The sequence below is a fragment of the Cyprinodon tularosa genome, unplaced genomic scaffold, assembly GCF_016077235.1.
Source record: "Cyprinodon tularosa strain WSP-4 unplaced genomic scaffold, ASM1607723v1 ctg13, whole genome shotgun sequence".
Classification (NCBI taxonomy): Eukaryota; Metazoa; Chordata; class Actinopteri; order Cyprinodontiformes; family Cyprinodontidae; genus Cyprinodon; species Cyprinodon tularosa.
In genome coordinates, this window is record NW_024038114.1 from 2,201,761 (window position 1) to 2,222,855 (window position 21,095).

The window sequence follows — 21,095 nt, forward strand, 5'->3', positions numbered from 1 at the left end:
TTTAGCATGTAGAGCTAATCCTGCCATGCTTATCAAAACATACCATATAACATGCTGCAGTTGTGCGTGAAACACTGCTTTATAGATCTAATGCTTTGTCATACCCTTTAAAGCAATAGGCACAATATAAACCTTAGTAATGGCTAAAGGTTTTTATGAGAACATTTTTATTTTTTGGCCCAAAATTCTAATCTTGCAAGCGGGATCTTCCAGAATTTGCAGATATATTTAAATAAAACTGTTTTGTTTCCTTTAAATTTTAAACGTCCGTTTTGTATTGTTGTTTGTTTATTTTAGTTAAAAGAGATATGCTTTACAACAGCAACAAGTATTACATTAAAAACAAATCAAATGAAAGATAAAATGAAAGCAAAAGTTCTTGAGAATATTTTTATTTATAAATCCATGCTTATTATATCATGACTCAATTTCTTTGTATATATTGATTTCAAGTGTACAACAAAACAGTTTAATTACATCTGTAATTTCTTAGAAGCATAAGCATAAGCAGAATTTCAAGATAAATCTTCCATTTGTTACTGAGTTGCAAAACACTTATATTCAACCCATTATAGTAAATCAGCAGTACATTATATTCTAGATTACAATATCTGTCTGCTGCCCTCCACCTTAATGTCCTGCAGTGCTATTGGATGGGCTCAAGGATGGATCAACAATCGCCCAATGGGCTCCCAGGGAGGTGATGCCATGACTCCACCGGCCACTGATGAAGACCAGCTCAGCCTGGGGGTTTTCGGGGTACATGTTGAAGGAATTGCCAGAGGGCTGACCAACAAACAGGGAGCGACCCCGGTTAGTCACAAACACCAGGTAATACAAATAGTGAGAATGCTTCCCAGAAATCTGGATAATGGCTTCTCCATCAAGCAATTCAATTTCATTTCGGGAACCGTATGCATAACCAACAACTGGAGACCAGATATATCCATAGCGGAACTGGATGCTGGAGAAAAGGACAATTAATATGAACAAATGCAGAACAAACTCTCATATATAACTTTTTGTTTTCTCTAAAATACCAAGAGAATATCAGACTTACCCCCGAATGTAGCTACTATAGTTTTCCCAAACTCTCACAGCAGTGATCCTTCCCTCTCCAGTAATCGTGTAGGAGCTCCCACTTCCCGACCCCACCGGAGGGGAGAACGAGTAATGAGGGTCAACTGGAGGAAAAACAGCAGAAAAATCATGAGCAAACTTGATCAAACACTCTGGAAATAAAATGTCCTTTACAGCATTTTATATCTTAACTTGTGGAGACGTACCATCAGCTGCAACAGCAGCAGCAAGAAGAGCAAAAATTGCCACGAAAAGCATTCTGTGTACCGAACAAAAACAAAAAAACATGTTTTAATCTGAGATGTTTTGTAATTTTGTGTAAATAAAATCTATATATTCTTACCTGTCTGTCTTATTTAAGATCCTATGTGGACTTGTAGCTGAGAGATTGTGTAGCTTTGTTCCCTGTGTCTCTTATATCTCCACCTGCTTTTGGTATGTCCTTTAAATGACATGTAAAATTTTACACACAGGGTTTAAACTGGTTGTTAAATGTGTATGAAAAAACACATCATGTGACATCATGTGGGCAGAGCTTTCAGTCTTCATGGGATTTGTCTCTCTGTTAAATTTTACATGTGACTTCAGAGAAAAGTTTTGTAGACTAATGGTAAACTGAATAATCATGGTGGTACTTTAACTCTAATTTCAGATCATGTTTGGATTGTTTTGCATCATAAACTTTGTCAAGTTCGAAGATTTTGTCTTTATTTTCTTCAAAGTGAAAAAAAAAAACAATACCAACTTTACCCTGCATGGTTACTTGTTTTGGCTACAGGATTTGGTCATGTGTATCTAATTTATCAAATTATGGATAAATTAGAGCTTAACAAAGCTATCATAAAGTAAACTAATAACTGCTGCGGAGACAGACATACGTCTTTCAGCATTTGTCAGGAATGAGGAAAACCTCTGATGTAAAACCTGCCATACAACTCCTATGAGTTTCCAGTCAACATACCGTGTCTCATCTTCAGAAAGCCTTTTGTTAAAAAATATTTCTTCTTGTACATCAGATTTTAAAGAGAGATTACATTAAAAATTAAATACAGCTATGATTTAAAATGTCTTTGTGTTGTTTTATAAAATAAAAGCAACAGAAGTTCCATAAAGGTTTGGATCCTTTAAGTTCTCCATTTAATTTATCCAATAAATAATAATCAACTTAAAAAAAAAAAGTTTTGCATTCTAATTCATTTACAAAAATAAAAGGTCAGTAAAGCCAAAATTAGGGTTTAATAAGAGATTAGATTAAATTATTTTGGATTAACCTATGTAACAGAAATAAATAACTATAGTTTATTATGTCCCAATGTATTATAAAGACTTTCAAACTGGTCCTGATGGTATTTGAATTCTGATTGGTCTGTGGTTGTGTATTCCTGTCATTTTTTTTTGTGTGTGTGTTTCCTTGTAGATTTTAGTTTAGACTTTAGTTTTGGTGGAAGTTTTAAAGCTTCAGCTCTCTGTGTTCCCTCTGAGTTTTTAACTTTCCCTTCACTTCACTGCTTTGACTCATCATCCACGCTGATTGTGCTTTCCTGGTGCATCTCACTAATCACCCATGCTGTTTTTAGGTTCCTTGGTTTCAGTGTTAATTAATTGTTAGTTCTCATCTCATCAGCTTGGTTTCCATGTCTGCTCTTCTCATGCTTAACCTGCCATTTTCCATTTGTTTTATTAAGTCCTGGAAAGCACCATGTTTCTCCTGAGTTACTTTAATATTATATAACTTAATTCTTTCATGTTGTAAGACTTACTAAATATGATGTTTAAATGTTGAAACCTCAAACCCATTATTTTCACAGTATTATCTGGTTGTCTATTACATTATATTTTCTCTAATAATACGACTCTCAAACCGCACATAGATGAAAATGATCCCTTCCACCTTAATGCTTTGCATTAGCTTCACTTCAAACACATTCTGAAACTCACCTGAGAATAAAGTCTGCTGCTTCTGAGCTTGTTTTGGTTATTAATCCCCCTATAATGTAATAAAACACCTAAGGTTTCTCTATAAAAATGGAACACATAGTTAAATTACATAAACATTTACATGATGGCCCTGGAACAGATCATGGAGTTTTATTACATTTCAACACATTTTTAAAATGATGACTTAAAAACTGAGTTATCACTGTGATCACATGACCACAGTTCACTATACTGTAGTATTCTAGTTAGTCTTAGTTTGTCTGAGTGGATGGTTTTGAATTTCCACCAGTCAAATGCAAATATACATTTTATTCATTTTTTTTGTTTCATAAAACTCTTTAAGCTTAAAGAACAGACTTGATTAGATCAGTGAGACAAAAGGCAAGGTAACACATAAATACAAACTCATATACACAAACTAACACCTAAGCAGCATATAGACCCACCAATCAACCTAGTAGTTATGATTTTCGTGAAAGCCCATACATGAACAGGGTTGGGATTTGAACCGTGCCCTGTCTGAGATGACTTCATTCATTTATTCAATATGTCTTTACCTTTTTTTCATTTTTAAATAAGCATGTTCAAGTACGTATATTTATATAAAATAAATAGCATAATTGCAAAATAACTGATTTATCCAGAAGAAACATTTTCTAAAATTCTAAAAAAACTCTAACAGTATGTGTTGAATACATGTTAGAACATTTATATCTATATCAATTTTGATGCAAACCTTAACTGTGTGTCTGGAACCTTTTTGCTTCAAACTAGCTTTGCTCTTCTTTCACTGAAATGAATCCCACTGGTTAGAACAGACAAAGATTTCCGTCAAGTAAAAATAGTGATACATCATAATAATATCATTCAAGTAAAACGTATGTTGGAGAAAAACTATTCTCTAAAGTAAATTGTTGAAAAAGTACTTGAGTGAATGTAACTAGTTATTACCCACATAAACATAAAAGGTGAGAGAGTTGCAATAAAAAGAATGACATTTATCCCTAGTGTTGAAAGCTGTTAATAAAGTGCAAAGGTCTAATGAGTCTTCAGTTCAAAGTACTCTAAACACAGATTTCAGAGGTTAAATGTTGACCTTTCCTCCTAAAGTCAGGTGTAAAAGCATTGGAGTATTTCCAAGTTTTTCCAAAATAAGTCTTAGAAAATCTCAACAACACAACAAAGAATAAAAATCAAGTTGGAGTATCTTAGAATAGCAGCAAATGTCTTCTTGAGGTATCTGCAGTGATGGCTCCAACAAGCTTTTAAGTGTCTGAAGCTTCAGCATCATCAGGTGAAAGTGTCAGACCAAGAGAGTAATAATGACTCCATCATCCCGGCCCTGCCACAGCATCTCCCCTTCAAACGCCACCTTTCCGTGCTTCCGGGCTCTCATCAGAATCCCCACAACCTTATCAGAAATCCGGACATATCTGTCAAAAAGCTGTCCAAATGTGACACGGGTTTTCCCGTCCGGATCTGGATCAGCCATAGTCCTGATCACGTAGCACATGTCGTCTATCTCACGGTGGATATGCTGCTCGGCTCGTTTGGCCCTCTCTGCGGTCTTTGTACCTTCCTTTGGACGTCCGTAGCCCTCCTCACCCTTCTGCAGTCTTAGCGACATGGAGTAATCATAGTCAAAGTATTCACTGAATGGGTTCAGTTTCTGGTTAACTGTGTGCTCCACGGCCCAGTTTTGCCAGCGGCTCTTCAGGTTTCCAACAGCACTGTGCTTCTTAGAAAGGGCATTGATTTTGTTGGCATCCTCGGCTTCTTTTTTGTATCTGCAAGGGAAAATGGATTCAACAATAAAGAAAGAGGATGAAAAAAGACACAAAAATATAAGAGGTTTTACTTGATATGAAAAAAGTTTAAATGTCTCTAAGGTATGCTCACAAATAATAATAAAAAATAACCAAAGATAACTTAAATTGTGCCCAGAACAAAAGACCGTAATTTAATGAACAGACATCATAGTAATTGCAGTAAAATTGCTAATTTTGCTGTTAAAAAACACAAAACATGTTTGTTGGATTAAGTTCAAAATGAACTAAATAAATTACCACCGTCAATAGAAACATGTAGAAACTATTTAATCTGTGGTAAAATAATAATTTTAAGAGGTTAATAGACTTTCTATTGGACTTTTTCCTCCAGTTCTACTGGGAGAGCTTATTCAAGCTTTCCTTACAGTTCTTTGACATACTCAAATGTAAAATGGAATATAAATAATATTTATCTTTATTATTACTTTTATAAACATATCATTACTACCTTAAACTTAATGACCGACCTTTTAGAAAGGGCTGAACAGAACAGACTGGTGTTTCTTTCTTTCTTGAACATCTGATACATACCCACTTACTGCACAACCTTTTTTCTGTACATAATACACAGGGTTCCTTTTATATTTACAATGATGGACATGAAGAGGTTAAATTGTTTAAAAGTTTCAGTATTTAAGAACCCTCACTTCTAAAACTTGCATGTCTTAAGTATAATCCACACTTTGTCAGAGAATTGATATTGTCCAATAAGATGATACTGATTTTGCAAAATGCTCAAATCTTTTTAGCAGGATATTTAGCTGAAAGTCCACAATTCTTGAAACTGCAGAATAGAATCACCAAATAGAAAAGAAGCATGATTGTCTTAAACAATCGTTCTGACAAATCAAAACAGGCTACATTCTCAGGTCCTTTTAATTCAGCATCTATATACTAGCCCAAATTATGCAGCACTGCAACATCTCTCCTTATTGGGTACGTGTCTCCATAAGAGGAATGAGTGAATGTCTTCGAACTTCCCCTAATTTAAAGGAACACAGTGCTAGTTAGAGATTTTGCAGAAGTTTTGTCCCCTCTGGTGTAAACCTGTAAATGTGAAAAATCTAATGTGTCAAAATGTGACGGTAGCGTCTTTTATGCTCATGGGAGAAGAGTAAAGGAATCCACCTCTGTGAGCGAGCAAGCCTTCCTTTTAGAGGCAGAATGTCTTCAGAGATAAAAGAAAGTTATAAATATTGATCGTATTTGAAACAGAATCTTTATTTAAGTCTAAACTGAAAAAAAAATTGTGGGAAAATGTAGCTGTTTAAAAGCTTTTGCAATTTTTAATTTCATTATATTCTGCTACCGATCAATATGATTTAGCCCTTTTCGTTTTATCTAGAAGTGTTATACTCTCTCTGCTGTGTGGATATCCGAGTAGCCAGGTGAATGCTCTGCTTCATGCCATGCCCAGTGGATATGACCCAATCATTTTCATGAACCGACTAGCCCATAGATGCAACTGCAATAAGTAGAGAAACACTCGTTTTATGCTTCAGGCAAATGCACAAGCATGTATCGGAAAAAGAAAGTAATAATTAGCCTTTAAACTTGTTTAATGCTCCTTTAAGGCAGAAAAAATGTTCTTTCTTAATAAAAATGCGGTTACTGTTTTAATAGGGTTAATAACTATATTCTGCATGAATAATGCTATAAAAAAAACTGACCAGCTGTCAACTGACCTGTTACCTAACAAGCTTTAGACTATGCATATGTGTCTAGATAGTTTTGAATGTTTGTGAAGATTTGTCCCACAGCTGATTGTCTTTTTCTTCTCTTTTTTATCTGATCTAAATCAAAATCAAAAAGGATGTCTGATCCGTTTCTTGTTGAATCTTCAACTTCATGGGAAGCTTTCTGATTCCATTTATTACATCAGCTTTAAAGGTGACTGTATGAACGTTAATCGAGAGGTAGCTTTCTGCACATGTCAGATAACAATGATAGCCATTCCACCATGAACATACAAGGATGTCTTTTTTTTATCACCGAGTTAAAACAATGAGGAAACAAATAGTTTCATGTAACATACTGGACGGATGTAGCGAGGGGACTTCTGGGAAAGATGCAAAGATCTGTTATCTAAGGAATCCTAGATGAAAAACACCGGCAGTACTCACACTGAGACTTGGGGTCTTTTTATCTTGACAGATTCCTCCTCAGAGTCACTTTGCTCCCCGGATTTTGAGACAGACATATTGTTTGTCTGAACATCCTGGTCCTTTGGTCTGTCCTTCTCCTTCTCTCCTTGCCCACAGCTGAGACCATCTCCTCCTTCTTTTCCAGCCTTCCTGTCATTCTCAATTTGCTTCCAGCTTTTTGTCAAAGAAGACACCATGTTGGAGCACTTCCTGCGGCGCGTTGGGGAGCTCTTCTTCTTTAGCAGTCGGTCAATCTCTTCATCGGGTGGAAGAGAGTCCCTCTTGATCTTCTCAGCCAGGTGGCTAACACCTGTGCCTTTCTCCTGAACACTGCCGGATACAGTCTTCACCACCTGCTTTGTTTTGATGGGAGATGCAAGATGGGCCTCCTCTGAGATCTTGATGTCCTCATCTATGGATGCTCCTTTAGATGGTGACACTGGAGTCTCTGCAAGCTTCTCTGGAGTTAAGAAAGTTGGGGTAGAAGGAGGCTTTTTGGGGGTCCACGTCTTCTTTGGTTCCTCGGGTAGTTCTTGGAGAGAAGACGGAGCCCATCCAGTGGGCTCGCTGGCTTGCTTCTTCTCATTCTCCACCACCCACTGCTGCCAACTGCTAGTCAGGCTGCACACCATGCTCACAGCTCGCAGCTTCCTAATATTCTTGTTGTTTGATGGTTTCCTTTCAGAGGTTTCCCCAGCCTTTTTATCAGACATTTTCTATTGTAAAAACTTAGATATTTGTTGTTAAATCTTAACTCGACTTTCTGATTTTCTGCAGCCTTCCTTCCTATTGCTTTCTGACCTGAGGCTATAGCCTCTACAGTAAACAGATGAAACCCTAACATGACGGTGGAAAGTATGCAAGTCATCCCAGGGAACAGACATGATCATCTTTCCCTGACATTGATGACCCCTTTAGGCTCATGTTTCATCACAGATAGCAGAGCTTGTCTTTGCTAAACAGGGCAGAGGGGAGGGTTGGGCAATAAATGCTCAATAACAACAAATTGTATGTAAAAAAAAAAAAAAGAGTTAAATAACCTAAAAACCGACAACTATGCTTAAACCAAAACCCCACTGTGCCATTATTTCCAAAGCATTGGCATTTAGACACTTTATCAACCTACAAATTACTTTCTCCTCTAGATAAAGAGTCAAACTCAAAGGTGCGGTCACTGTGCTGTGAATGCAAGCACTTGTTCAATCTAATTAAAACACTTTTAATCAAACTTTAGAATTCAGGTACTCAAAGGCAAAGATTAGCTTAGATTTGCAAGCTGAATAGCTCTGTAAGTCATGCTTTACATTATTCTTAACATTTTTATATTCCTCAAAAAAGGAGGATGAAAGAGTTAAGTAATGTAAACTGGATTCAAACAAAACCATCTTCCTCAGTTTCCCTTTAAAATGATTTGACACATGCATGAAAGTTTGAAACACAAGGAACATCACTAATAGAAAAATAACTTGTTTTTTTAAAGGTTTACACATAAAGACAGAATAAAAAAAGGTACGTGATTATTTAGTTTCAGAGCTTTAAAGCAAAAATCAAGTGCAGCCATGTCTTAGTAGATTGTGGAAAGACCCTTTGGCAAGACCCTTTCTATCTGAAATATGTCTTAACACAACCTGTATTCATTTGATTTTCCGTATATCCTCTTTGCCATCAGTTAGCCTAATACTTGAATATTACAACACTTTGTTACGCAAAAGAGTCTCATCCAAGGAAGTATTGTGTTCAGATGGCACTATGCAAACCTCAGTTTTCTTAAGGGGATCATTACTGTCAGCTTCTTTGTTTTGGTCCCATCATTAAATGTAGCATTTCATACAGTAAACCTAAATATCCTGAGATTTTGTTTGACCCGGAGTATCGTCCAGTTCTGGGATGATAAGAAGCTGACACATTTTCCACTTGTAAAAAGTTGTTCTTATGATGGACTTTTTGTATTTATTTTCCACTTCTCCTAAATTGATGGGCTGAGATGAATAATGATTTAAGAGAAGTAATCATTTAAATCAAAGTCCATCATGAGAACAACTTTAATAAGGATTCAGAAAAGCAATCAACGTCCTTCCTTTTCAGCCTCCAGTTAAAACTCATACTCTGCTGCAGCATACCGTAATTGAAAAGAGAGGCAAACAGAGTTTAGTCTCTCTCTACCCAGATTTCCATCAAAGAATAACATTTTATTGAATAGTTTAATAACCATTTTTAAGTTCAGTTTGTTTTCAAGAACCTGCAGCAATATCTCTATAAATAAATGTCAAAGTAGATTCATCTCAGTAATTCAAAAATGTTAAATAGGAAACAGGTTCATTATGCACAGATAGACATATTTTGTTTATCCTAACTGCTTAAACCCTCTAGATTAAACTATTTATTTTAACCCCATAAATGTTAATTACGACAACAGATTTGGCATGCATCCAACAAATCAAGCATACTGACGGAAACTGGACTCTCAAAAAGTCTCTGCTAAAAATAGCACTTAATAAGAGGTTTAAAGTGTTTTTTGTATTTTTTCACTTTTCCTAAATTAATGGATGAGATTAATAATGATTCAAGAGAAGCAATCATTCAAACCAAAGTCCATCATGAGAACAACTTTAAAAAGGATTCAGAAAAGCAATCGAAGTCCTTCCTCTTTGGCCTCCAGTTAAAACTCATACTCTGCTGCAGCATAATTGAAAACAGAGGTGAACAGAGTTTAGTCACAGTGCTTCAAATGCAGCTGGAGGCTACAATCTGCATCTGTGAAAATGGTAATATCAAACTAACATGATGCTTGGATAAAACCTTTAGGCAATTAAAATTCTATTAGTTTAAAAAAACAAGTGAACAAACCAGCAAACTGGAATGTCTAAAGCCGTTAGCCTTCACAGTCACACTTGGGGATAACATCACTAAATGTTATCCCAAATAAAATAAAAATCCTTTATGTTAAAATGTAAATAAATTGGCACATTTTTGCACCAGGTTTTAGAACATCAGGTTTAATCCAACCTGATGTTCTAAAAATTCCACATTATTAAAAGCGATAACCTCCAGTTTGTGAGATTTATTAGGGAGGATTACACACACACATATTGTTAGAGGGAAAAAAAAAACAGAAAATCACATGAATGGATTTTATTTTTGCTGCTTAAACTCTACTGAAGTATCTCAGCAGAGTTACTTACATTCTGGCTAGCCAGGGTACGTAGTTCTGGTTTGAGATGTAAAATGAACCTTAAGTTATGTAATCAGGTGTTTTAGTTTTCATCCCTGCATTTACAGAAATACTTGGTTTATAAATAGGAACTGGCATACGTATGCAGCAGCAGCTGTGAGAGTCTGTCACTGCGGGCAGGAAAGAGGGAGCCTCAGTAAGCCAACGTTTCCTGATCCAGTTCAGGGGAACATGTTCTGTACAGACTGGTGGATTAAAGCTCCTCCATTAGGGCAAACAAAATCAATATGAAAGAAATTAGATCAAGAAAACCAAACAAATAATACTAACTTGTCTGCAGCATCGACTGAGAAATGACTTTAATGAAGTTGTTTTTCCATGTTATCAGAAAACTTACAGTAACTAACGACACAAAGACTCAAATAACTTCCTGCACTATATTTAAACACAGACATTCCTGTCTGCAACAATGATTGATTTCATTTTCAGGAACTTATAACTTCCTTATGTTAAATCCTACAAAAGAGAAAAACACTTATTTTACGGCAACGTTTTATTAAACGATGCATCTTTTTTCCAAGAGGAAATAAATGTCATTATTCAAACTTTTTTTTTTCTTTGTAGTAGTGCTTCAAATGGAAGAATTTTAATAGAAATTGTTTTTTCAACCAGTAGGGGTCAGTATGTTTTAGCAAAAATCATCACCGATACCCAGATTTCCATCAAAGAATAAAAGTTTTAAGTTCAGTTCATGTTTCCAAGAACCTGCAGCAACATCTCAATAAATAAATATCAAAGTCGATTCATCTCAGTAACTCAAAAAGTTCAACTTGGAAACAGGTTTATTATGCAAAGATGGATATATTTTATCCTAACTGCTTAAACCCTCTAGATTAAACTATTTATTTTAACCCCATAAATGTTAATTATGACAACAGATTTGGCATGCATCCAACAATTCAAGCATACTGACGGAAACAGGACTCTCAAAAAATCTCTGCTAAAAAAGCACTAAAGAAGAAGCGGTTTAAAGTGGTGATGGACAGTTCTCACCTAAAGAAACTCAAAAGCCAAAAACAACATGACATTTTATAAAAAACAGAAACCTGATACCAGCTGTGGAGCAAGGTGGAGCTGGTGTAATGCTTTGGGTTCACTTTGAACTAACAGAACTTGAAACCATCAAATCTTTTCAAAATCAGGTAAACGACAGAATACAGAACAAACTTTCAAATTAAGGCGAGTGAGTATATTTATATATATATATATATATATATATATATAAAAATAAGGTCTGGCAAAAACCAAGTCTATATCTGGTGGTCAGAGAGTAACAGAAATCAACATCTACTAACCTTGACATACTGATGCTGTACTATATGCAATAAAAAGACTACAATCCTTCCTCAAAAATGTGACAAGTTATTTCATGGGTCATGGGTTTTCTCATTGTTGACCACATTAAAGACACAGATCACACATTACAAAACAGAGAACACAAGAAACTTTACAGTTCAGTCACCATCCTCAGTCCAGCTGAACACAATGAGTTTAGAGCTTTTAAAGCTAAATTACCTTTCATTTTTCCAAACATGGGATTCTTTTTCTTGTAAAATAATGACCAAGAAGTATTAATGTATTTCATTCAATAAAGCAAAGTTGTTGCAGACTAAGATTCCTGGATTAGGGAACCTTGTGTTTTTTATGCATCCAAGCTTTTGATGAAGCCAACAACAGAACATGGATTAAACTGAAATAGAGAATGGTTCCTGGATACTTTGAGGCTCATTACTTCATTATTCTCACTAGATTTACATACACAGAAGAGGTTGGACCCCAGTTTTATAGAGAATGTCTTGGACTGTGTCTAAATAGCTATAAACATCAGGCAACCTATGTAAACAACCACCTGATAGCTTTTATTCCCAGTAGAGCTACTGTTGCTACTTAATTCTGACAAGCAACATGCCGACAGGATCAGGTTTCAGATTCAAGTTCTATATTCAGACAAGCGCATTAACGTGGCATTAAGTATTTGACATAATCTGGACTATCAGCGGTCATTTGCGAAATGCAGACAGTGATGCCTTAAAGGTCCCCTCAAAATATTTAGAGGAACGTTTTTGTATCATCTGATTTTTTTTATTTTTATGCATTTTTGTAGAAATTAGTTGAATAATAAAATATAATAATCACTAATTATAATTTAGTGCCAACTGAAGAACCAATGAAAGAGCAGTTTAAAAAACCCTACATGACTCAAAGACCCATCGACTTCAGATTTAATAAAAGAAACCAGGAGAGGGCATCATGTTTTATTTTCAGTTTATTTTTTTTCTCCAACAACCTCATGTTTTCTTAAAAAAGAAAAATATCTAAAAAGCAAAACAGAAAGATAAACTGTACAGACAGAGTGAGGAAGAGGTGAGGTAAGCTGTGATGAGAGCTGGTTTTCAAGTATCAGGACATTTTCTGAAACACAAACACCAAGTAGATACCTGCAGAGAACAAGACGATATACAGTAAGTATTTCCTATCTTTATAAAGTCAGTTTCTTCATTCTAAATTAAAATGGTTTATGTAATTGAACTTACTGGTTGCATCCCATTCGGATCTGCTTAGGGTTCCCTGTTTTAAGACAGGAAACAGTGTTAGAGCAAGCAGGACTGTTAATCAAACTGAAGCTGAAGCACCACTCACCACTGGCCGCCTCACTCCAGCTTTATCACAGTGCTCTTTAGCATGGCAGTATTGCTCTGTGTTCTCTGTTGCCTGCTGACCTCCTTCCTCACACGGAAATGGCTGCAAATACATCCACACACAACAAAAACCATGTGAGGCGGGCTGAATTGATTAAATGGCAGCTCTATTAAAAAAATACTGACTATTCAGCACAAAGTATTACATTTGTTAAGACTAGCCTGATCCCGACTTGATTATTGTTCACCAAATCAAAACGGAATCATTAAAGCAGTTTTCTATTTTTTACCAATTACATTCTCATTTAGACCCAGTTCAAGAATCAAGGCTCCAATTTAAAACCATGATTTCAAGGAACTAAATAAACCCAAAACAATAAGATCAGTCTTTTTAAATTTTTATATTAGTGAACATTTATTTACATTATTAATACGGTTTGTCAGAAACAAATCTAAAGTTGGCTTCAGTGTTATTCTGAAGTTATAATAAGGAAAATAAGGATAATAAATTTACTCACATTTAGCCCTGGTAAAAAAAAATAGCTCTGTGTCAGTTTGGCTTCTCTGATTTTATTATTTACAGGCAGGAAATTAAGATAATATTTTATTTACTGAACTACTGGTGTCATTTTACCCTGTTTTTTTCAAGCAATTATTTGCAGTTAAAAGATTGAAATAAAAGCCATATTAATTATGGCTTTTAACACTACTTTAACCAGTATTTTAGTTCTTATACTTCACTAATCTGGTAAACTACCAGGAAAATAAAAGTGCCGAAACTTTAAGTCATATAAATTTAGATTAAAGATCTGAAAATATTTGTATAGAGTGGGATTTGATCATGCCATTATTACAATATTCACAGTTTAAGTTTCTATTTTAACTTTCTTTCATTTTATTATCAGTCTTTGTGTTCCTGTGGGTTTCCTTTAATGCACAGCACTTTGGATTGTCTGGCTTATAAAATGCTCTTTATAAATAAACTTACAATGCCTTACTAATGTTTAAACATTTATAAATCAACATTAAGTAGCAAGAGGCTATTTGGACGGCTCACATAAATCCTAACAACCTTGTATAATAATGAGCAAGAACAGTCCAATATTTTTGATTAAATAAAGATATAACAAAAAATACAGATTTTGCCAGTTTTTTCTTAAATGATTACATTTCAACAACAGAATGATAGATTGTTTTTGATACTAGTTTACATGTTTTACATTATTTTCAATTAACATCAACATCCCATTAAACAAACATGATTCCTGCTTTTAGCAAAATGCTACATGCTTTTATCTTCCTTCTAAGATTTTTAGAAAAGGTCCAGGAAAATGTGTGTAGGTGAAGAGATTTTATTTAGCTAGACTGAAGGGAAATATATTTCTTTCGAATTGTAGTTGCAGGCCCCAGCTCTACTTAGCTCATTAGATACAATAATGTCTTGCCATACAGGTAGAAAAACTGATATCGAAAAAATGCAGTCTTTCTTGATTTTTTTCTACACTTATATATAGGTGTAAAATTCCCTTTTTAAATGTAGATACCTATTCATTGGTGAGGGTATAGTACATTTTTTGTTTTTTTCTTTTTCATACTTCATACATCTATATAGTTTTTCAAACCTCAATTATTCATGGTTTAAAACAATAGAAGTGAAGTACACCAACATCATTACATTTACCTAAAGATAAATAGGTAGATAAATAACAGAGAGAGAGACAGATGGAAGACAGTCTCGAATGGAGACAATCTTCAGAGAAATGAATCAGGAGTGGATGGAATTAGATATTTGATGGTAAATGAAATCTTGTAGCATGTTTTCGGTAAAATGTCATTTTCCATAATTCATTTCCTGAAAATTTTGTAGATGGTATGAGATTTTATAAGCATAAAATATGACATTCCAATTCTTCAGCTTGTTTTTATATATATACAAATTAGGAAAGTGAGCTCTGTGATTGGTAAAGAGTGATCGTATGAACACTAACTGTCCTTGTTTCTATAGAAAAGGTGTTTGGTGTTTATATGAAATCTTTAAACTGGCAGTTCATTACAGAACAAAAAAGCAGCTGTAAATGACACTTAACTGGTTTATAAATCTACCCTGAAACATGACTTCTGGTATGAATCAAGCAAAGACTTACCTCCAGAGCCATCATCTTCATCATTAGGCTGCGATGTTGGTCCTTTTTCACTTTTTCATCAAAGAACTCGGAGAACCTCTGCTTTAGCACCAGACGCATGTTGTACCGCTTTGCCATTCTGAAACACAGGACTCTCAGTTTTACAGTAGTAGTGTGATATTAAGTCCTTTTCCACGAGTATCTAGTCTTCTGACCTCAGTTTTATCTAGGCTTCTATTACATACAGGAACTTAGTACCAGTTTAGTTTTTAGTAACTTTTTAATTGCCGTTTTTAAGAGAAGACTCTTCAGTACCAGAGTTGTTCCGGTATGAATAGAAGAAAAACTTAAAACAGGTCCTAATTTAAAAGAAAAAATTTTCCAATTTAATTGTAAATCTTACTGTTCAAATAGAGGGAAGTAGACAAGAAACTCTGGAACATCAACAACGCCCTCAAGGTTGAAGTGATACTGACATCCGAACAGAGGATAGGAACCTTTGGACTGAAAGGAAACTTTGAAGACCTCGTTACCAAATGACAAGGAGTCTGATGCCTCCAGACGTTTACTGAGGAAAATATATATAAAAAAAGGAAACAATTCAGACATTGTTCCATAAACTTTCAACGTTAACAGTTTTCTACAGCCTCTTAAGGTATTAGAGTCATAGCGACATTCTCAGAAAGAGGCTTCCTTGCTCTTACACAAGCTCGTAAGCGTCCGGCGTCGTTCCAATGAAGAAGCCTCCTGGTTTGAGACGCTCGCAGGCATTTCGTAGCATCATGTCTGCCTTCTGCTCGCTCTCAAACGAGTAATGATAGACAAACTGACAGCTGCAGATGTCAAACATCAGCTTGGGGTCGTCCAGCTTCTCCGACAACAGCTCCTGCTCCAACAGATCATAATTAGGGTAAACTATTCTCACTGATGCTATCGAACATTGGCAGCTAACCACAGGTGGTAAAAACTGTCTGCAAAGTGAAAATCTACCTTGGAACAGTCTGCAGCAATAAACTGGGCCCTGAAGATTTTCTCATTAGCGTGACTCCTCCTTTTCATATCTTCGTACCGAGTCTGGCACTGCTCAACAGACACCTCTGCTATATCTGGAAAAAACAGCAGAGGAAAATACACTGATGATTCCAGTAAAAATTTATAATGAACAAAAATGGTCAAAATTGATATAAAACATGGCTTGTCCTAAACATTTTTTCAGAACAAGTATTAGAGACATGCACAATCAGTTAGCATGTCTGCATGTAAGGAGGATAATCAAATATTCTCTGATTAAATTCAAAATGTAATTACAAAAGCACCTGAAATTATTTATTATAGATTGACTTTTTTGGTGACATTTATAATTATTTCCACTCGCCAATCAAGCGAAAGACATTTTTGGTTACCTGCCTGTCGAATAAAACAACTTCAGAGAACATCGTGTTATAGAGCGATGGAGGCATGGAATTCGCTCCCGTATTTCTCGGTTTCAGGATTGTACAATTTTAGCTTTTCATAAAGGCTTAGACTTTATGTATTTACTACTGTAACATTTATGGAATTAAGTACTTCACAATGAGCTATAGTAAATTAAATGTTTTGTAATGTACATAATACCCAGAGAGTGGTAATGTTTTGTACATAGAATAGCTCATACTATATTGTTATGTGTATGTTATAGATGTATATGAAGTTGTATTGTGTGTGTGTACTTCTGTGTTTGGCTTCATTGTTGTAGAGATTTGATGTAATATCTGTTAGGAAATGTTAAGACCCCAGGAAGAATAACTATTGCTTTCACTCCGTAGCTAATGGGGATCTAAATAAGTAAACAAATGACACTGTGTGAGTTAGTCATTTTAATTTATATTTGAGACCTCATTTTCTGCTATGATCCTGCCGGAGCTGATTGATTAAGATAAGTCTCTATGGCTAATGTTGACATTTACTCAAACATTTATGTTGATTATTGCTGTTTGTCATTTTTAAATTAATCAGAGATTAAAAAAAAAAAAAAAGATATCTCCATTTTGGGATTTCTTTTTCCCTCTAACTTATTTACACTTTTTGAAACTAGATGAACTCCCAGAAGAGATACCACAAGTTTGTCTTTCTATTTTGGAACAAAAAAAAACAGAACAGAGGCCTGAGAGTGAGTCACCTGCACAGACAAGGTGGCTGATTCCTCCTCTTCTCCACTTTAACAAGTCTCCTCCTTTACCACAGCCCAGGTCCAACACAGACACGTCCCTGCTCCCCGCTCCCTGAACCTTTTCCAGGATCTCACCTGTAAGTGAAAAGAAGAAAAATTAACATCTTAGAGTCCACCGCATCAGAGTTCAGGTAACCTCTTTATAAAATAAAACCAGAGAAGCAGGCCAAATTAGACAGGTAACATTTAGTGATGTTTCATAATGTTATTTGATTAGCAGGATAGGATCAATAAGTAATCTGTTACCAATCAGAACACTTTTCAGCCAATTGTTAAAGTTCCTCATGTAGAAGATCCTGCTCTGACTTCGAGCGGCGAGTCCAACCTCCTGCAGCGTGTTGTAGTGAGTCGCGACCTCCTTGCTGTGATCAGTCCTCTGGAGAATCAATAACAGGTCAATTATTGCAGTTTGACAGCTTTACTAAAAGGCTGGACTCAAAGCAGATGGTGACTAGAGGTGAGTATTGGCATGAGTGTTGCGATTCGATACATGTCGCGATACTTGGATCACGACACGATATTATCACGATATTGCAGTATCACTATATATTGCCATATTTTCCCCAGCTATCAAAATCAAATGATGAGATAAAACAGCAAGTGCTGTATATTTTCATCAGAAAATATTGATTAGGTATTATTATCCATGTTGTTTGGGGTTTTCTTCCACTGTGACTGCCTCAAATACAGATTTGGTGCTGCACGCACAGTTAAAGGGCTCCACAGTGCTTTCTGCCAGAGTGGTGGCAACCATTTTTTTTAATCGATACTAAGAAGTGAAAGATCGATATTATATTGGGCAGCCGAATATCACGATATATTGCCAAAACGATCTTTTCCAACACCCCTAATGGTGACCCGCTAAAGTCAATGAGCGTACCAGCTTTTTAGCAGGAGAAACATCCTCCTCATCCTCTCCTTTATTTAATCTCTTCAACTCCAACTTCTGTTCTGGCTCTCTTGCTGCTGCTGGTGTTGCTCTTTCCTCTCCATTCGCTCCTCCCTGTTTTTCCTCTCCCTGTTCCATGCTTTCTGTCAGGAATAAATAAAGAGAAGACAGGAGAGTGATTAACTAGAAACGATAAAAAAAAAAAAATAATGAAATCCCATGTTCTAGAGAATAAGTGTACAACTCGAGTCCTCAAGGGCCACCATTTTGCATCACATCAGAATCAATGCCATACCACACTGAGGAGGCAAACCAGCCATTTATACCAGGTGTGTTGGTCCAGAGTAGCATGTAAAACCTAAAGGACATCAGGGAAGGTTGTACACTACTTTCATTAACCGGGGATAAAATCACACTTTAAAAATGGGCAAAAAGATCCATTTTATAACTGATCTTATTGCAAACTGTCTGGTATGTGCAGAAACCATGCTAAATATATCATAAATCACAAAACATGAATTAAAAAATCCTTTGTCAGAGGAAGGATTAGATTGGAATGAAAGGTCACCAGGAATCTGTTTATAACAATAAATTTTGGATGATGCCGTATGTCATTTTCAAGTAAGTACCTTTAGTTTTTAATGTAATTATAACAAACACAGCTCACACATGCTCCAAAGATGAGATATTTTATAATAAAATTAAGTTTAAAAAAAGGTATGTCAGAAAATACAAGCTGTTCTCTATGACAGCAGTCACTTTATTTCCTGCGATGAATTCCACTTAATTTTTGTAATTTCTGATTAAGGACAGATTTACTTTCTTCCATGGGCCATACAGTAGCCAATGGAATGACCTAACAAGGTTCATACCCTCAAAACATCTCCATTAATTATTTTAACAGGATGTTATTATGCATTAAAGATGAGAGTTATTTTATCTTATTTACTAGAATAATTTCAACTGTTTTTTTTTAAATCACAATGTTCCAAGGAGCTGTTAAATATGAAGGGGTGAGGATTATTTTAAATTCCTGAAACGATTCTGATATAAAATAATAAAAATTTGATTTATTGCAAAAATCAATACTGCAATGTCCAGATTATATAAACACACACAGTACAACTGCAGCTATAGTCCTGTAAATAATCTTGCCCATAAGCAAATATTGGGGTTAATGTGTTTCGGTCTATATTCTCTAATAAAGAAACTTCAGCTTTCTATTGAATGAGGAGCTAAATATAGGTCTGCTAGTAGCATTTAATATCACATCCTGCCAGACAGATCTCACTTTGACTGGAAATTGAGTCTGACTTCCTAATAGTAGGAGGTTTAAAATGAAAAGCAATGATGCTCGAAACAAAACACGTTGTTATTTTTAGTTTTAGTTCACGGGTTTAACTGGACTGACTGGTTTTAGCGTGTTTGGGTTAAAAAAAAATCTGATAAAGAAAAAACAGGAGGATAATCCATTCTGGAACGTGAACTTCTTTCATTTGCTAACATTAGCAATCGGTCTGATAGCAAGCTAGCGCCACCACCTCAGTACTGTAAAAATAAGAAAATAATACATTAGTTTATGAAGGAGCCAAACAATAATGTCTGTCTGATGCAGGAAAACATAGGACAGACATAAAAACTCGATGTTTAGTTTGCTTATTTAAGCTTAGCGTTGTAAAAAGACATCCATATACTCACTGTAATCTGTTGAAACGACGCATGCGCAAGAAGCAGCTTCCGGTTTTTGAGTTCTCTCATTCGTCTGTCATCAACCGAATCTGCTGCTGTGAATCAAATTATCACAGTTAACGGATTTACTATCTGAGGGACACAGAATGGCAAAGTTTACTAGAGATAATAGATTTAATAATATCATGTACAGGCATATCTTGTATCATGCATGGCATATCTTGTTCCTATAAATATCTTTTTTTATTTAATTTTTTTTAAGTGTCCCACTTTTGCATACATTGCTCGCATTTTATCGTTAATAATCTATTTTGTTGTTGTCTGCATGCGTTTTTCAGAGTGTGACAGGTCACATTTGGAGGATATCAATCTGACTTTCATTCGGTGAAATAAATAAATATAGGCCACCTTATAAATATATACCACCTTAGAATGAACAGAAAACATATATAAGTTAAAACAGCTAAATCAGATTGGACTTCCATAAAAGTATACATAATACTATTTGAAAAATTTCATTATTTTCAAAGATTTGAAATTAGTCTAGAAACACGAAGCACTGCCTCAATATTCTCCATCTCCTAGCAGTAAACCATAGCAGCGGATGATTCAACAGCTGTTTTTTGATAAAGCTTATAGTTAGAGTGGCTCGGGTTATCCGGAGCTATCTCTATAGTTATGCTGCTATAGGTTTAGACTTCTGGAGGACATAGGGACCCCTATTTTATCATTCTGCTTCATTCTATCTCTATTCTCCCACTCTGCAGAATCTGTTACTTCATTCTCTAACATTATGCTCTCTCTGCTTTTTCCTCATAGTAGCTTTCCCGCGTCTGTTTTTGTTTGGTTGTGACACCATCCTGGAGAGAAATATCAGCTGTTCTGCTGCCATTAACACCTTTGTTTATAGATGTTGGAGATCGGCCTGTTTTCCAGACTGGCTGGATATACTCTCTTCATTCTCTGACATGGGAGTTGGCTCAGAGCTTGTCTGCCAGGCTGTGTGTTTCCTGGACCGGACCGCCTTTTACAGCTGCTTTTTGTATCTCTGCTTCTGTCTCCTTGAACCCCAGTCAGCCTCGGCAGATGGCCGCTCACACTGAGCCTGGTTCTGCTGGAGGTTTCTACCTGTTAAAAGGGAGTTTTTCCTCTCCACTGTCGCTACAAGCATGCTTTGTGTGAGGGATTGCATTGAGTCAATGAGTCGATGCAATCAACTGGTTTTCCTTAGATAGAAAACTTTGAATAAACTTTACTGTATGATCTGGTTAAACTGTAAAGGGCTTTGAGATGTGTTGTGAATTGGCGCTATAGAAATAAACT

The 21,095-nt window shown here is 35.6% G+C and overlaps 3 protein-coding genes across 3 annotated transcripts; all 3 read right to left on the reverse strand.

Moving 5' to 3' along the window:
- Window positions 1-376: 376 nt before the first annotated feature.
- LOC119778050 (zymogen granule membrane protein 16-like) lies at window positions 377-1,673 on the reverse strand. Its single transcript, XM_038277089.1, has 4 exons — window positions 1,424-1,673; window positions 1,287-1,339; window positions 1,061-1,184; window positions 377-964 (listed from the first exon to the last, which is right to left on the reverse strand). Exons 2-4 carry the CDS (start codon window positions 1,336-1,338, stop codon window positions 631-633), a joined length of 510 nt encoding a protein of 169 aa, XP_038133017.1. The 5' UTR covers window position 1,339; window positions 1,424-1,673; the 3' UTR covers window positions 377-630.
- Window positions 1,674-3,140: 1,467 nt separating this feature from the next.
- Window positions 3,141-7,840, reverse strand: abrab (actin binding Rho activating protein b). The gene is made up of 2 exons (XM_038277088.1): window positions 6,971-7,840; window positions 3,141-4,805 (listed from the first exon to the last, which is right to left on the reverse strand). The coding sequence occupies exons 1-2, from the start codon at window positions 7,702-7,704 to the stop codon at window positions 4,322-4,324; spliced, it is 1,218 nt and encodes a 405-aa protein (XP_038133016.1). The 5' UTR covers window positions 7,705-7,840; the 3' UTR covers window positions 3,141-4,321.
- A 4,624-nt stretch (window positions 7,841-12,464) lies between these two features.
- Window positions 12,465-19,873, reverse strand: rnmt (RNA (guanine-7-) methyltransferase). The gene is made up of 11 exons (XM_038277090.1): window positions 19,782-19,873; window positions 18,075-18,226; window positions 17,441-17,570; window positions 17,144-17,269; window positions 15,976-16,091; window positions 15,690-15,871; window positions 15,389-15,553; window positions 15,007-15,124; window positions 12,864-12,965; window positions 12,758-12,791; window positions 12,465-12,661 (listed from the first exon to the last, which is right to left on the reverse strand). Exons 2-11 carry the CDS (start codon window positions 18,219-18,221, stop codon window positions 12,624-12,626), a joined length of 1,158 nt encoding a protein of 385 aa, XP_038133018.1. The 5' UTR covers window positions 18,222-18,226; window positions 19,782-19,873; the 3' UTR covers window positions 12,465-12,623.
- Between the last annotated feature and the right edge of the window lie 1,222 nt (window positions 19,874-21,095).

Excerpts from the sequence above, each read along its gene's own strand:
- abrab (XM_038277088.1), bottom strand. The coding sequence starts at position 7,704 with ATGTCTGATAAAAAGGCTGGGGAAACCTCTGAAAGGAAACCATCAAAC. Across the intron at positions 4,806-6,970 it reads AAAAGACCCCAAGTCTCAGT|ATACAAAAAAGAAGCCGAGG; the intron begins GTGAGTACTGCC and ends TTTCCCTTGCAG.
- rnmt (XM_038277090.1), bottom strand. The coding sequence starts at position 18,221 with ATGGAACAGGGAGAGGAAAAACAGGGAGGAGCGAATGGAGAGGAAAGA. Across the intron at positions 17,270-17,440 it reads GCTGAAAAGTGTTCTGATTG|GTGAGATCCTGGAAAAGGTT; the intron begins GTAACAGATTAC and ends TTTCACTTACAG. Across the intron at positions 12,792-12,863 it reads CTGGAGTGAGGCGGCCAGTG|GGAACCCTAAGCAGATCCGA; the intron begins GTGAGTGGTGCT and ends GTCTTAAAACAG.
- LOC119778050 (XM_038277089.1), bottom strand. The coding sequence starts at position 1,338 with ATGCTTTTCGTGGCAATTTTTGCTCTTCTTGCTGCTGCTGTTGCAGCT. Across the intron at positions 1,185-1,286 it reads TGCTGCTGTTGCAGCTGATG|TTGACCCTCATTACTCGTTC; the intron begins GTACGTCTCCAC and ends TTTTTCCTCCAG. Across the intron at positions 965-1,060 it reads TATAGTAGCTACATTCGGGG|CATCCAGTTCCGCTATGGAT; the intron begins GTAAGTCTGATA and ends CCTTTTCTCCAG.